Source organism: Melopsittacus undulatus, chromosome 1 (genome assembly GCF_012275295.1).
Source record: "Melopsittacus undulatus isolate bMelUnd1 chromosome 1, bMelUnd1.mat.Z, whole genome shotgun sequence".
In the NCBI taxonomy this organism is placed as follows: Eukaryota; Metazoa; Chordata; class Aves; order Psittaciformes; family Psittaculidae; genus Melopsittacus; species Melopsittacus undulatus.
In genome coordinates this window covers 63,435,566-63,452,156 of record NC_047527.1, presented here as the reverse complement: position 1 = coordinate 63,452,156, position 16,591 = coordinate 63,435,566, and the positions used below count along the sequence as shown (strand labels likewise).

The following is a 16,591-nucleotide window of genomic DNA, read 5'->3' as shown; positions in this document are numbered from 1 at the left end:
GTGTCAAAACTCTGCCAGTCTTATCTCACTTATTCTCTGCAGGCTGTTGGCACGGGTTAGAACAGCCTGAGGGATTAAAATGGACAATGAAAAGGGTTGAATTTGATTTTATGAAGAGTATGTTGCGTAGGCCTCCTTCCTGCCACTACCAAGCCTGTTCAAACCCCATGCCCAGCAATGTTAATGCTCTTCTCTGCAGCTTTTGGTCAGAATTTGATGCTGATGAAAGCATCACCTGGAGGCATGCAGCACTAAAGAAGTGGATGAGGATGAAACATCTACTTCATTATCATCAAACATAGCTGTCTTCAAGAGTGCTTTGTGATGGAAAGCTATACAGACAAAACCTGAAATTTAAAAAAAAAGTAATTCTAAGAGTCCTAGGATGAGAAATATTTTAGCCTAGGCTTTTTAGCATTACAGAAATAACCATATGAAATGTCATAGTAATTCTAACAGTTCTTAAGTAAAGCTAAAACTACAACTGGGCTAAAATAAAGGGGTGTTAGGAGCTGTAAATTTAGACGAATTAAGATTATTGTTGTTCCATTATGAAATGAAAAACTAGCCCATTTCAGTGACTCTTGCTGGGAATATATATTAGAAAGTTTTGGCCCTGGACAGTTCCTGTGTACCTTGAACTGCCTTAATTAATTTGCCAAAGGGTTTAAAATCCTCTAATCACTAGAAACATTTCATGAATTTTGAATAAGAGTTTGAGTGTAAGATCTTCTATTGAATAAAGAAGAAAAATCAAGGTTTGTGTTCTAGGCATAGAGAGCTGTTCACTAAAAAACCCAGCCTTTTATAGCTGATTCCAAATACTCTTTTCTGATCCACGTCAGCTCACACTTCTGCCTGCAGGGGAATTTTCAGATGTGGAGCAGCCATATAACATGTGGAATGAGTCTCCTGTGATAGCCTTTTCTCTAGCTAGTAGCAAGAATCCTCCAAGGCTGACAGGTATTTGTACTCTTAAGAGAGATTTGTAAAGCTCTTTGGCATTTTTTTTTAATTATTGCTATTTTTTCTCCCATTAAGGCAGTTTTGAATTAAAGTTGCTCACTTAGAAAAATAAACCTGAAGATACTGTGCTCAGCACTTGCATGTAAACAATGCCAATATGCTGTACTTCGGGTGCAAAGACCTTACTAATAACATAGGCTATCTGCTCATTAGAAAGAACATAGTAAACAAAGTAATCTTCTGCAAACAGCCAGTGTGAGATAGCCTGGGCAGGATGAAGTGTGTGGATAGGAGGTAGTGGCTCCTGCAGCAAGTCTTTCAGGTCATCATCAGAACAAATGAAATACAGCCTGTGCGGTTGAGCTCTCTGCTGGGATTAATGTAGTTTACAGAAAATGGAAGAAATTACTTCAGAACATATCTGAAATTGCACTGTTGAAAAGATAGCACTGCTGCTTAATGTGGTGTCCTTAAAAGTCTTTATGTCATCACTTCTGATTCATTCTTACAAAAGCAGCAAAAAAAAAACCTCTTGATGGTAAACTATAACATTCTGTTATGCCGTTTCTATAAACACACAGAGCTAGAAACTGAAATCATCAGGGATTCAACCTCAAAAGAACAATTCTGAACATCACCTTAGCAGTTGGTATTTACTTTTAAATAGATATTGAAAAGGGCTTGAATTCCTAGTCCCATTGCCTCAGACTATTTCCTCTTGCCACCGTGAAAGACAGGTTGTTTACATCATTTTTACACACATCTGAAAGAGATTGAGGTAAGAGTAAAGGAATTATTTTGCTCATGCTTCAGAGGCCAAACATAGATCAGGAAAACAGCTATTTATTAGTAGTCATGACTTGGTCACCTTCAACATGGGACTTGCAAGTCTTGCAAACAATTCCAGTGCCTGATGTTTTGTTTCCAAAGTATTAAAGAAGTCAAGTATATATGTTTCATTTTAATTTCTTTCCTTTCATGCTTTTAAACCTAAACCATTAATGATGACCATATTTTAGGCAGCCAAAACAGAGCTTACATGGATATTGGAAGACATGGCTCACATAGCAGAAAAATTCTGTCACTGTTTTAAAATGATACAGCAAGAAAGAATTGAACTGCTTTACCCTGAGCTAACCATAAGCTGAATGTGTAAAAGTACAATAATGAGTGGCAAAGCATCTTTCTTCACCTGCAATGGCCAGAAAGTGCAATACTGTTTGATTCATGATTTCCTTTTTTCTCCACCTTCACCTGTTTATACATTTCTGGTACCTTGTTAGGAACATTAATCCATTGGACTTGTTTCTGCTTGTAAAACAGAGTGCTCAGATGTTGATAAATCATACTTTTGCTTACTGTGCTGAAAAAAATGCTATCATTGTGCTGTCTCATTTTAGCATGGCTGTGTAAAATTGTGTACATGCATCTAAATGCTAATTTAATGGAACAGCTGAGTCTGGGCTTATGTCATTGTGCTGGCAACAGCACGCTTTCATGCAAAGACAACTGATGACAGAGGACACTGCTGAGATGAAGTGAAGAAATTTCATCCAAAGAAATTCTGTCAATCCCCCATCTGATTCCAGCACTTCCCTGAAAAATGAAAAAAAAAAAAAAGTGATGAAGTTCTGTCAAAACTATGGCAAAGCTCAGATAGCAAAAATATTAGTTAGAAATAGAAGCACCGTTCTATACCATAAGAGCATCTGTGTTTCAGTTACAGGTAGCCTTCCTCAGGAAACAAGTAAGAAAATTAAAAAAGGGACTTAGAGAGTGTAGATAATGGAAAAAATATATTCCTTCTTCTTATGAGGAAGAGACTGAATGGACTGGAGCTCTTTACTTAGGAGAGAGTTAAGTGGCAACATAATGAAATCATGGTGGTAATTCTCACCACAGTACTTCATATTTTCACGTAACTCTAGATTCAGGATGTGTGTGAATGTTAGGCAGATAAAGATGTTGTTATACTTGATCATTTTTTCCCAGAATCTGAAACTTAAGGTGCTAGTCTTCAGTTGCCTTTTCTTCCAGCCCAGCTGTGGAATGCAAGTCTGTCACTCGTATCACAATATTAGGAGATGCATGGTGCAGTTATTTTTTTGAAGAATCTTGGTTTGGGGAATGTTTGTAATCCAAGATGGTTCATAGAAATGGAGTCAGGGAAATATTTCTTTTTTTTTTTCTTTATTTCTAGAAACTGTATTACTTGTTCTGTAGGCCTTTAGGGAGAAGTGTGTTAAAAAGCACAACTGGCCAATACCACAGACTACTTGTATCAGCTATTATTAACAGAGATCTTCTCTTGGCAGATATGAGGGACCATCTTTTGTATTAAAATTTGTGGATATTTTTCCCATCACTTTTGTATGTATCTCTTGTTTTTTATTTCCAAATGGTCTCTGATGTGAACCTGTACTCTGCTTATCCTGTATTTCGCTCATGTTGACGCAGTTTCTGTAATCTATTTAAAAAACCATGAATGTTTCCTGAACTCTGAGAAAAGCTGATTTTTCACTTACTTTTCTGTCTACCAGGAGTTCACAGAAGCTACATGAGAATAGATGAATATATGTCCTATGTGTTCAGTAGACCAGCTTACCTCCCAGATTTTTCTTTCTAAAAAAACCAACTAAGTAATCCCCACTCAATGGAAATGTCAGAAGTTCACTGCCTACTGTGCAAAGCAACTACCAGAAAAAATCACTGATTCTTCTGGTTTAGACCGGTGTCCTAATAGTTTTGATGAATCCCTCCTAGTTCTAGTGTTATGGGATTTGATGAACGCCACTTCTTCATTCATCTTTTCCATCACTCTCATTATGACCAGATTTTTTTAGTTTTTTCCTGGGCACTTACGTTCCATCAATTTATCTTCCTTCCTTCCAACTTTCTTGTTCAAAACCCATGTTTTCCTTAGAATCATAGAATCATAGAATAGTTAGGGTTGGAAAGGACCTTAAGATCATCTAGTTCCAACTCCCCTATCATGGGCAGGGGGGCCTCACACTAAACCACATCACCCAAGGCTTCATCCAACCTGGCCTTGAACACCGCCAGGGATGAAGCATTTACAACCTCCCTGGGCAACCCATTCCAGTACCTCACCACCCTAACAGTAAAGAACTTCTTCCTTATATCCAGTCTAAACCTCGCATGTTTAAGTTTTAACCCATTACCCCTTGTCCTATCATACAGTCCCTAATGAATAGTCCCTCTCCAGCATTTCTGTAGGCCCCCTTCAGATACTGGAAGGCTGCTATGAGGTCTCCACGAAGCCTTCTCTTCTCCAGGCTGAACAGCCCCAACTTTCTCAGCCTGTCTTCATAGGGGAGGTGCTCCAGTCCCCTGAAATAAGCATGTTCATTTTTTCGTGCAATTTTTTGCTTACTTTGTCATAGCTGGTACCTTTTTAGATGGGAATGGTCGTATTGCTTCATTTGGATAATGTTAGCAAACACCAGATTTTTAGGTGTTCTTCACACCTGATCTTCAAGTTGCTCTAATGCTGCTGCTTTCCACACACCAGTGTTCAGTTACCTAAATCTTTTAGATAATGTAGTAAGAGAGAAAACAGACAGTGAGAAGAAATCTTTTTGAATCATATTTCAAATTTATATCTTTGACATTGAAAATTTGGACAGAAAAACCTTTTCTGAAAATAATCTCAAAGCTTGAAAAGCAGCAGTTACTGGCTCTGCTTAGATCAAATGTTCTAGAAACATTTTACCTGCAGCGTTCTAAGGATATAAAATCATGGATTCAGGAGCATTCTTGTTTTTATGTGGCATTTTAATTCCCCTCACCCTCTACCTTCTGCTCTTCTCCCACTGTTCCAAAGGTGACAATTACCTCTTTATCCCACAGGGGGTGACAACTTTTTTGCTGTCACCCTAGCATCTTCTCTTTCACTGTGCTTATATCTCCTGTGCTTAGTTCTTTGTCTCTGGGTAACTGAGTGATGTAACTAGGTTGAAACCACATGAGTTGTGCACAAGCTGCCCTCAGCTGGGAGTTTAGAAGTTTTAAAAGAAGCTGTTTTTTGTTTTAGAAGAGAGGTTAGACTTACAGAGCTAAAAGCTTGTTGCTTTACTCTCAGCTATATAATTTGATAGACTAAGCAAAATTCCTTTTCTCTATAACCACTGCTTAGACCTGATGTTTGAAGGGTGGAAGAGGTTATGGATTACAATGTGTATCTCTTCACCACCTATAAACTACAGAGACAAGACCCACAGGATGCCAGCTTGCTGTTTTGTGCCTGTCAGGAAATGCATGTCTGTAGCTAAGTCCTGTGTGAGTCAATTCAGGTGTAACACAAGTAGCAGGCTGTGTGGATTGCACGATAGCACAGAAAAGCTTCTGAAAGGAGCTGGGAGTAACAGAGGATATCTCACTCCCTCCCTCCTAGCTTTTTGCTAGCACCTGCATCCTTCTAGGGCTTCTTTGTGCTGGCTCTCATTCTGGCACTGGAAAGCAATTCAGAAACATCTCTTCTACTTGCCTAAAACAATGCAAAATAAAACATGAATACATTTTGCTGGTTTAATAGGCCACTACAACTCACATGGGAGCCTCATGAATGCTGAGCTACCATCACTCAGTGTAGGACTGTACAGTTAGGAGCAACGTGAGAGGGCAATACCTGCTCTTTGAGTATTAGCAAGCTCTTCGTTTTGCTGCCCTGTGATGTGTCAGCCTCCTTGACTCCTACTTTTGTTGAACTTAGTCCAATAAGGACACTACAGGATCACAAGTCATTTCAGCAGATGTCACAGAACTTAAAGGGACATTTCTCATTGTATTCTCATTATTCTTTGAAAACAATGCATTGTATTTTAAATTAAAAATACAGATTCAGTTGCCTTAGTTATCCCACTGCTTTTCAGGCATTTCTGCATGCATTTTTTTAAACGGTTTCCTTATATTAAATATCTAACTCAAGAACCCCCAAAGTGACCAACTTAATTTATGTTGGAAAAAATACAGTCACTTTTGGAACTAGTTTGACTATGTAGGCTCAGGCATTTCAGAGAAAGCCACTGGGAGAAAACACTATTATATGGAAAGATGGGTTATCCATAGGGCAAACTAGCCCAGATTCCTGGACGGTGACGTGGAATTGAGACAGAATCCCTGAAAATGTCCAGTGGCATGTAACTGTTTTGCATCCAGCTGTGTCAATATATCTATGATCTCCTCTCTGATGAAGGGGTATTTGTGTTCTTAATCCAGTTTGAATATATAATATGACATTTGAAATCGCTAATAATATACCAAGTGTAAACTGAGTATATAATATAAATCTGAATTAATAAAAAAATGTTTGGTGCCATGTGGGTAAAGATTGCTGGAGAACGAAGTCAGCATGGTCTAAAGCTGACCTTTGTCCTAGATACAGTACTGAATATCACAGAAATAAATGTTATTTATTTATGTATTTATTTACTGTATTTGAGACACTTTGCAGAAGAAAATACAGAATAAGAGAAATGATGGTGAAAGGTTAGACCTGGCCCTGACTGAGAGAGCAGTTAAGAATCTTCTCAACTCTGGTTGTATTGACTGATTAAGAAAGCTGATAACATGAATGAAAAATCTGTCGGCTGTGGATTTTAGTGGATGAAGAATGAAAGAATTCTAAATTTGGCATGAGCCTGTGTCCAGAGCTGAATAACAATACTGTCAGTGATAATGCAAAAAAATAATTCTAATAAATGCTAGTGCTTCATAGCTTAAAAAGAGCTTAATGACATATTCGTAATATAGCAAAGGTAAATGCTTTTATCCACCAGGAAAAAATAAAATGTGATCTTCTTCCAAGTGTACAAAAATGACTAGCCGCTATAAAGACAGGGAAAGACCCATGTGTCTAAAATAAATGTAAAGTTGGCTAATAGTTTGTTAGTGCAAATGGGCGATTGTTGTGAACTTCTTATTCTGACCACAGATAAAGGACTGGTGACTTAAAGAGCATCATCTCAAGGAAAAAGGTGAAAATTGTGCATCCAGAGAAGTTAGAGACTCTCTTTTTAGTAATAAAATGAAATGCAGTTATGCTGTACACCAAGGTACATATGAGTAGGATAGAAATCAACGTTAGGCTTGTAAAACAGAGTACCTAGAAGAAGATGGTATGCATAAGAAATAGGAGAATAATTCCTTGCATGTGACGGTTGTGAGACCAACACCGTTGAAATGTTTATTCAAGTTCTGGTTTTCATCGTTTGTAAAGGACATTAAAACACTGCAGCTTTTAAGGGAAAAGAAGAAGAAAAAAAAAGGACAATTACAGGAAAAGCAGGTGGATTCAGAGATGTATCTGAAAAAAAACAAACCCCAAAACAAACCCAAACAGAAACCTAGGAATCCACAACATAAACTTCTGTACTTCTATTGGCTAAGCCAACTAAGTTGGATAAGGCTGCGTTATGACTCATGCAGGTGCAGTGGATTCCAAATATAGGTTATTGGGATGCTCTGTGCAGCAGTCACCATACAAAACATCAGGATCATCCGTGGGTACCACACTGTGCCAGATTGAGCTCATTTCCCCTTTCCCTGCTCTGTTCACATTGTTGTCTATTGTACTCCAAACTATATGGATTTCCTTTCCATCAACTTTTCAAGGGTAATTGCTGGTGTGAAATTGCTTGTCCACAACACAAAACTGGGCAGATCAGTTATAGAATTGGTATTTACTCTAGCATCACTTTTGCAACTGGTGAAGAAAGAAAAAAAACAACCCCAAAACCCTGCATGTGGTAGATTGTAGAAAATAGACACTAGGGTACCAGTGTGGTTTCTATTGATATCCATTGGGATGTAATGTGTGTAATGAAGAGGAAAGCTTTGTTGATTTTAATGTATAGTAAAATATGTGGTTTTATCAAGTGCAAGTAATTCACTTGTGTAGTTGATTTAAATGCTTGTTAAGGACAGAGATTATATTTTACATCTGTTGAAGTAAAATAATTACTTGACTAGGAAATATTGTTTGAATCTGACAAGTTCTGAAGAAGTTAGTATCTACATTTCTTCTATTATATTTTCTTTAAAAATTTACTTATCCATACAATCACTGATCCTTTTGCTAGTAAGTATCTAGATAAGCCTATGCAATGCCACCAAAACACGGTGGAAGGTAAAAGAGGATTTCTTTCTGTTATATTCATGTGGATTTCATAAGATCTAGATTTTATGGTCGGTCACACCATAAGCTGCAGCCTGTACCAGCACATGTGCTAGAATATGTGATGAGGTAAAAATAAAGGATGCAATAGCACTAAGATTGGCTTTTGTAACCTCAGAGCTTAATGTGTGTATTAGTAATATCTATTATTCAGACATCTGCTACTTTAAATAAAGAAAAAACACTCTTAGTAATTTATGAATCTAAAGACTAGAAGATATCTCTCTAGCTAAATCTCATAGTATATTACCTCAGTGGCAAAGAAATGACTTGGTGTGACCCATAGAACATCATCAGATTATAACTCGCTGCTCATGCCATAAATCAGCACATGATTTCTAGAAACAAGTTTCTGAAACACTAGTTGGCTTATTTCTTACTATCATTGCTGTAAGTTTATTTTCTTAAATATTTAGAACACTTTTTCCTCCAAATGCAGTTGTCTTATTTTTCATAAAATAACGGTGAAAGCATAGAACATGAGTGACTATCATTAATTTGCTTCCTATTCCGCTTTTAAGAAATGCAGGTATCGCTGTTTGTACAATTTCTCAGTATTTATGAAGAGTGCTCCATTCTGCCACATTGGCAGACCCAAATACTACAGCAGCGACACTATGTCCATGGCTTCCTAAAGCCTCTCTAAAAATCTAGGGATATTTCCTCACCCAGCACACAGGAATTTTAGACTCATGAGAGGTTTAAGGTGCTTGAGATGCTGAAGGTACTTGTCATGTGTTATTATAAATCACCATACTTCTGAAGAGCAAAGAGCTAAATGGTAACTGCAGCTGCAGCTGCATTTTGATGCCTAAATAATAAATACATACTGTCACCATCATGGATTGCACTAGAGATTCCTGCTCTGAGGCTCCTTGCTGACACATTTTTTTGTTCATTTTACTTTTGAAAACCACCAAAAATGTACTTTTATCCATTGAATAGAATATGGAATAAATAGCCAATTTCAATTTCAAAATTGTATTTTGTTTCCTGTTAGTATCTGCACATGTATCATACAGACTGTAGTTTGTGAACAATACCCAGAACAATGTCAGACCTCATAAAATAGTATTTAGAAATTGTTATGTCTGTAACCCATTTGGCTTTTTAACATTTTCTGGTAATCTTTAATGAAAGCATAACACTGTGACTGAATAATTTCCAGATAGCAAGGAAATTTTCATGTTAGTTTTTCCATAGCTCTTTCATCACCATCATCATTTATTTACTGCTTAGATCAGTATAAGCTACAAATCTTAGAGCAAAGAGAAGTTGATAAAAACAAATATTTGTAAATCTAGACTCTCTTTGTTTATATTTTTTAATTCAAATTTTTACATTTATTTAAAGCATTTGGACCTGACTTATGTTTTCATTGTAGTTTCAGAACATGTCAGTAAGGTTGTATGCATTTCTCTCTAGTCAGTGGGCTATGCATATGGCATACATCTGTACTACTGAATGATGAAAATGTGAGTGGTTTTGCAAGAAACAATAGTAATACTCCAGACCAGTTGCACTTGGATCTAGAAAGTTTTGTGGGCTGGTATATTATACTACCAGTAACAGGTGCCAGTTATAGATGACTGTTATCATAGATTATAGCAGTGTTGTTTGCTGTACATTTATCTAAGAATAGCACTCTAATAGACTACAACTTACAGTCCTATTAACTTCTAATAAAAAATTAAGAAGAGGCAGAACTAAATTAAAAGGCAGTAAATTCAAAATCAAATGAAAATATGATTTTTCCACAAAATGAATAATTTAGCTACAGAATTCTCCAACACAGGTCACAGAACCAAGAATTTAACAAGGTTGACTGGATTTGCCATAGGTATATATCTGCAATGACACTTGCATAGCATCTTTACTAGTCTTAATATTTCCTACTATTCCATTTTTTATTTAAACCAAGTAGCCAAATACATTATAATTATGTTGAAACAAATTAAAGGATATTAAAATCTACTTCTCCAAGATAAAGGAGATCTGGATGAAGGCTGTTAAGGTGCACACATAAAACTTCCTGCTAAGGTTTTACTTTTTCTCCTGGAATTTTGTTATCAGCCACTAAATGAGATTTAGTTCAACTGGATTTCAGTAGGAGAAGCTCCTGTGTCCTTCTGCAGTTATGGCCAGAATTACTAGTGTTCATTTCTCTTGCTCTCTTTTTCTCACAGCTTTTGACTTTCAAGGCTTAGCACAAGGTTGTTTAAACTTTTTGAAGGGTGTCTTCTATTTATCAGAAGGAAATGGTGGTTTGTGCCTCGCAGGAAATGTGGGCTGAGTGTGTTGTACTACACATATATTGTAGGGTTCCTTCAGAAAGCTGACTTCAGTAATGGTCATTTTCAGTATATCTTCTTCGTGACCAGAAGCGGCTGTCCAAAAAGGTGCTGGCTTGCACAAAGAAATGTATTGTAGCATTACATGCTTATTGTTTCTTTTCTCTTACCCTTATGTATGCTAAAACAAAGATTAATGACATGATAATAAACATGTAACAGTAACAGTAACACAGCAATCTATATCAACAGCACTCAACACTCCACTACAGATTCAAAATATTAAATACCATTCTTAGCATAAATGAATAAAAACTTTTTATTTCATACTCGATTATGAAATAACTGAAGTAAGGAAGAAATTTAGCAAGACCTTTTCTTAATTTAAATCAAAAGGAGGGGATGGAAGATGGGAGTAATGTACTAAGGATATGTGAAGAGGTTTCAGCACTATATGACCTTTATTTTGAGGAGTGACAATTTATAGTTTACGTTTAAAAAGTCATTGCATGTAAAAAGAATAGTAGGTCATGTGTGTTGGTGTAGTACCAAACCAAGCTACAGGAGCTACTGGTATCCATAATCAAGTAGGGTAAATATATGAGAACAACAAAAGTAGGCTATAGAACCATTTGATAAAAAACATGATGAATGAAATGGAGAATGGTTTTCTTGTGTGGTCTTTGATAACTTTTACATATCCTTGATAAAAATTGTCACAGAGTGAAAATCAACTGTTTGTATACCTCTCGTCATCTGAGATTCAGTAAGTTTCTGGCTTTATAGTACCTACATTTCCATCCATTAAAAGAGAGTGATAACACTGGTCAGCTTTCTAAAGCCATTTGAAGTCTGTAGAAGAAAGCTTTAAGGAGGAGTTATTGAGTCTGCTATCTTCGAACTTTAAACCTTGCTTGGAAAATTTTAATAGCAAATGGAAAATAATTACAGTACTAATTAAATTATATTATGAGAGATTTATAAAACTTTAAAGTTATTTGTTTATTTTATTTAGGGTCAAGTTGTTTTCAGAAATGGAGAGAGGATGGGAACCATCAAATTTACGCAATTCCAAGGTAGGTTGCAAACAATTTAACTTTCATTATTATGACATCTTATGTATTATGTGTGCAGTTTCAAGCTTGTATGTCAGTTGCATTTGTTTCAAGGTGTTTCGAATATGTACAATTGTTTTGAAAAGGAACTTCTTGGAAGATGCAGCAAGGTACCTAGATATATTTGTTACCTGTTTCAAATACTGTGTTTTGAACCTTGAGTGCCCTGAGGTATACCCAGATACTTCCAAGAATTTTTCCAGAAGAAAATCTATACATTTATAGGAACTACTGAACTATATAAAAACCTGTACATTTATAGGACCTACTGATCTATATCAGCCAACAGCTGTTGCAAAAACTCTATTGGTCAGCTAAGAACCCACTTCTTAATACTGTTGTTTTGGAAAACTGAATCTGAAGAGGAATTTAGAGAGGATTTTTGCTGTTAAGGTCTTTTGAGTTAGTGTTTCTGCTCTCTGAAGACTTGCTCTTGACATTCTACAACTGCTTGCTAAAAAACTGCTTCAGGAGTCAGTCCCTCAGTGTGCAGAGGACACAAGCTACTGACCCCATCTCTTGGAGGCAACACACTCCACAGTGTGAACTGCCAAGCCTGCTTCACTATCTCAGCCCAAGCTGCTCCTGCGGGAATGGTCTCAGCAGCAGAGACCACAAATGAAGCTGTAGGGATTTGTCAAGGGTTGCTTGCAGCTGGGATGAGGTCCTTCCTTGGGAGAATTTTCTGTAAAAATAGTGATTCAGGGAAAACATGTTATAGTTTTGTCTACAATCCATAGAATGCAATTCATGTTTTTGTTCTTAAGCTGAGGCTGAGATAAAACTGCAGATAATTGCATTTGGATGGTCTCGTGAGAGTAGTAGTGTGAGAAAGGCAACGGACCTTTTCAGACAATGCATGAGAAAGAAGCTCACGCTCCCTTTGTCTTCAGATCACTTTAAACATAATCCTGCTGACCAAAGGCTCATCCTTCAAACAGAAATTGTCTACTGTATGTGCATTGTTATTAATGAACAGCAATGCACTTAAGGGGATCTGTTACTCATTCTAAATTACTGAAGCCATCTTCAGGATTGCTCTTGTCTTCACAACTATAACTGATGCTATTAACTCATGTTCCGTGAAGCATTTCTACCCACTAAAACTTTGCAGACATCATCTCATGATTATATAGTTTAGAAATTCTTGCTCAACATTAATGATAAATATCAATTGCTTCCTCTTCTTCCTCGCACTCTCCCCTTCCCCCCTTTTTTACATAGTAGCAGTGTTTACAGATACATGAAAGGATAATGAGAAAATATTGTCAGGGGATTTTACAAGAGGTGTTTTTCCCTCAGAAGTCTGAAGGAGCCATTGTGCATTATGCCTAAGGCAGCTGTATGTACCCTTCTAGAGGACCTGAATGAGGAGAAAGTTTGGCACCTTACCTCTGTTCATTAAGGAGGTGATGTGGGGAGGTGCAACCTGTGTTTTCTGAACTAATCTACAGGATAGATGATTTTGTATAGATTTTTATTTCCAACCATTCAGATTGAGTTTCTTTATACACTTTCAGTTTCACATCAGTTGTTATTTAACACCAATGTTTTACCATCATTTAAAGTACTGTTTGGTCAATAAGAACATATGAGAAAGCTGCCCATTTTTTAATTCCTTGTAATTACAAAATTTCAGAACTGATTTCGGCACATTCACAAGAATTTGATCATCAATCAAAGGTTGCCAATTAACATATGGGAAAAAATAGCCCAGGCATCCTATGGAGACATGCAGGAGAAGGGCTAGATTGTCTCTCATACAAGCAATAGTCTAACACATCTGAAGCCTGATCTTAAGTTTTGTTTGGTTTCTTACTAATTTTGGAAATTTTAAAAAAATGTACAAAAATGTATGAGAACCTGAAATAAGGAACAATATAACAACATAGGTAAAAGTAATCACCTTTTCTCTAACTGCAAATTATATTCTAAACATTAGCAACTTTTTTCTCTGTTCTTTCATTAATATATTTTTTTATACAGGGCTTTTATATACAATACTTGTGGTATAATTGTAGAAATTATTAATTTGTTCAAAAGAGTTCTTTATTGGTTAGGAAGCTTTCTGAAACATTCTCATTAACTTTTAATAAATTTTGGACTACTGGGAATGTTCCTTATAATGGAAAGAAGTTAATTAAGTCCAGTACTTAAAATGGTAAATGGGCTCTTGTTTTGAAGTTAGAATTGCGAGGTGCTGTCAAGCTTGAGACAGAAATACACCTCACTCTTTACACTTTTTTTAGAATACAATACCAATCGTGTTGATTTTGATGTATAAAAGACCATACCAAATGGTCTTTTTACATTACAAGATGTCTTGTAAATGCTTTTATGATATTAATTGTAATTGAGTACAGCATATATTCAAAGAAGCTTATTATCCCAATGTAATAGTTAGGAATCATCAGTTTTAGTGTTCTATACCTTGAGGGTCATTTCTTCATCTACAGTGCTTTATTGTTTTGTTAACAAATTGGATGAAAATGCAGAGTTACCACAAATAACTCCATGCAGATAAATAAATCAGGTAAATATATCAGAAGTAGGATTTCTTGGCTGAAACCACCCTTCCTCATTTGCCTGAGTAGAACACCATCAGAATAGACTCAGGAGCTTCATTTTCCATTCTTTGCTGGAAACTTTTGTGTTAACGAGACTATCTGCAAACATTTTAGCTATGGAAAAAGCATCCAGCCATGTCTGCCAGCAGGAAGGGGAGACCAGCCTGTGAGGGTTCAGAGGGTAACCGCAGTATGCCTAACACACTGTGATGAAATTTTTAATAGCTGGTTTAGTTTTGAATCTAGATGTCGTTTTCCTCAGACTCATGCCAGTCATGTCTCTTTTCCAGCTTCTGTGCAGCTTGTTAGTTTTGCAAGTGGTCAAACAGATGGTGCCAGAGATAGCTGTGGCCGAAGTACTTACTGCTTTATGGATCATGAATACCACCCAGGAATGATTTAGTATGCAGCAGAGGATACAAAACACATGTAATAACATTTTCTTCACCTACCTTACTGGCAAATAAAAATTAGTCTGTCAGTCTAGCTCAAATATCCAGGTGCTGTTTGAAGCTGGCATCCTTCCAAATGAATGGCAGTTTTTCCATGGATGCAATTAAAGGACTATTGTCACTGTCAAACATGTGGTTGGAGTAGATGGCCAAAATCTTTTGCTTGTGAGAGCTGAAAGATGGTCCTGGCAACTGTTGTGTGTATATCATAGAGCAGGAAGGGCAGGAATAATACTGAGATTGGATGCTGCTGTGGTACAGGAGGCTGCAAGAACATATCTGTCCTTCAGAGTATTTCTCTTTGTCAGACCTTTTCTGATGAATCTGACAGGAGCTTTAAAGGAACCTTGCTTTCAGTCATATTCTTATTTCTGTCAGGCATTAGAGAAAACCTAAGAGACTTCTGTGGGGGAACAAGTTAAAAAGGTAAAAATAAAGCTGAATTGTAAACAAATACCTTTGAAATGTGCATAAATCGTACTTCTTGTAGACAGGAACAAATGTCTGTAGTACTGCATACTGAGAAAAGCTGAAGACAGTGGGTGGTTGTCTGCTGTGTCTTTCTGGGAATAATTTAATAGTTTCAACTCATTTAGCCAGGTAACATGATACGACTTTTGTTAGTGTTGAAAGTGTATCTAGGTGCCAAGCAAGAGTGAGAGGGTGGATTGTCAAGTGTAACACCATAGATCTTCTTAGAAAAGGCCTTACTGAATTTCTGCAGTAAACCCAGTGATTATTCTTCTCTGAGTTTAATTTGCAGAAATAGATAAATAAGTACTGTACAGTCAAGAGCAATGTACATAAGAATCCAGCATTACTTTCCTGGAGCCTCAGTTCATCTGTTTAGTTCTGACTTGTCTGCTGTACACAACTGCTTCAATGAAGGAGACATTAGCAATTCTGCAGAATCACCTACCTATACAATAGCTTGTTCTCCAGGGACATCAGTCCAATATTGGGAAAGCATCATTCTACTATTCTAAATACTATCCAGCAGACTCTTAACTACTGAAGGTTCTTGTTTCCATAAGCATTCATATAAATAACGGGACTAATTGCCTTTCAGTTTTGTTTTGGTTGTTTTTTTTTTTTAAATTTTGTTGTCTGTCCAGTATATGCCTCACAAAATCAGTTTATGGATTTTTAGTCTGTGATAATGTTGAAGGAATATAATCCAATAAAGAGAAAATATTTAGTGATAACTCTGAAAACTCAGATTTGAAATATCTCATGTCAGATACCTGGAATCTGTGGTACCAAATATTCAGAATCAGTGGATTCAGATTTCTCTGCTTCTGCAGCATAATTACAAAGTCAGAATAAAATCTGCTTATAAATATTATTTTTTTTCAGAGATTAAGATGTACCTTTGAATATCCACATATGAATTTAGGGGGAAAGTAAATAAAGTAGTACAGAATTCTGTTGGGTGAGCAGAATTTGAATAGTGAACAGTAAATGATCTCTAATGTTATGTGATGAACAATGAAGATGTAGAACAAACTGCATGCTGTTTATCCTGAGCAGCTGGATTCTTCTGGATAAGTTCATTTCATCACTAAGGGCTATCATCTTGCACACAAAAAAGGGAACTAATTAAGGAGTCAGAAAGCTTACTTCTGGTACATGCTAACTGGAGTGCTTGGCTGCAATCACAAAAATGTGTGTTGGGTAGACTTCTTAGTGTACCATATCCATACAATTTTATCTGCATGAGTCATGTACTTAGGTTGTAGCCCTTCATATCTTAATGACCTTTTTTTTTTTAACTTCGTGATCAATTCATTGTTGACTTAAGTCTGGTAAACAGTACCCACAGTGTTTTTAAGCAATTTTTCAGCACACCACACATGTGAACACCCCTGTCTGTACCTCCCCAAAACTGCTTTTTCAGTTCCAGGGAGGTTACTGGTGACTATGTAGGAACTCCAATAAGTCCCTCCAAATTGAAGTTCCTCTAAATTATAGTTTTCTACATGCTACCAAATGTTTCAGTACAGTT

General features: G+C 36.6%; 1 protein-coding gene across 1 annotated transcript in view; it reads left to right on the top strand.

Annotated features, from left to right (window-relative positions):
- The window catches only part of GABBR2 (gamma-aminobutyric acid type B receptor subunit 2), a 446,922-nt gene that overhangs the window by 249,042 nt on the left and 181,289 nt on the right, over positions 1–16,591 (top strand). The window contains exon 8 of the mRNA XM_034064922.1: positions 11,468–11,528. Coding sequence (XP_033920813.1) covers positions 11,468–11,528 — 61 coding nt within the window. The remainder of the gene's footprint in view (positions 1–11,467; positions 11,529–16,591) is intronic.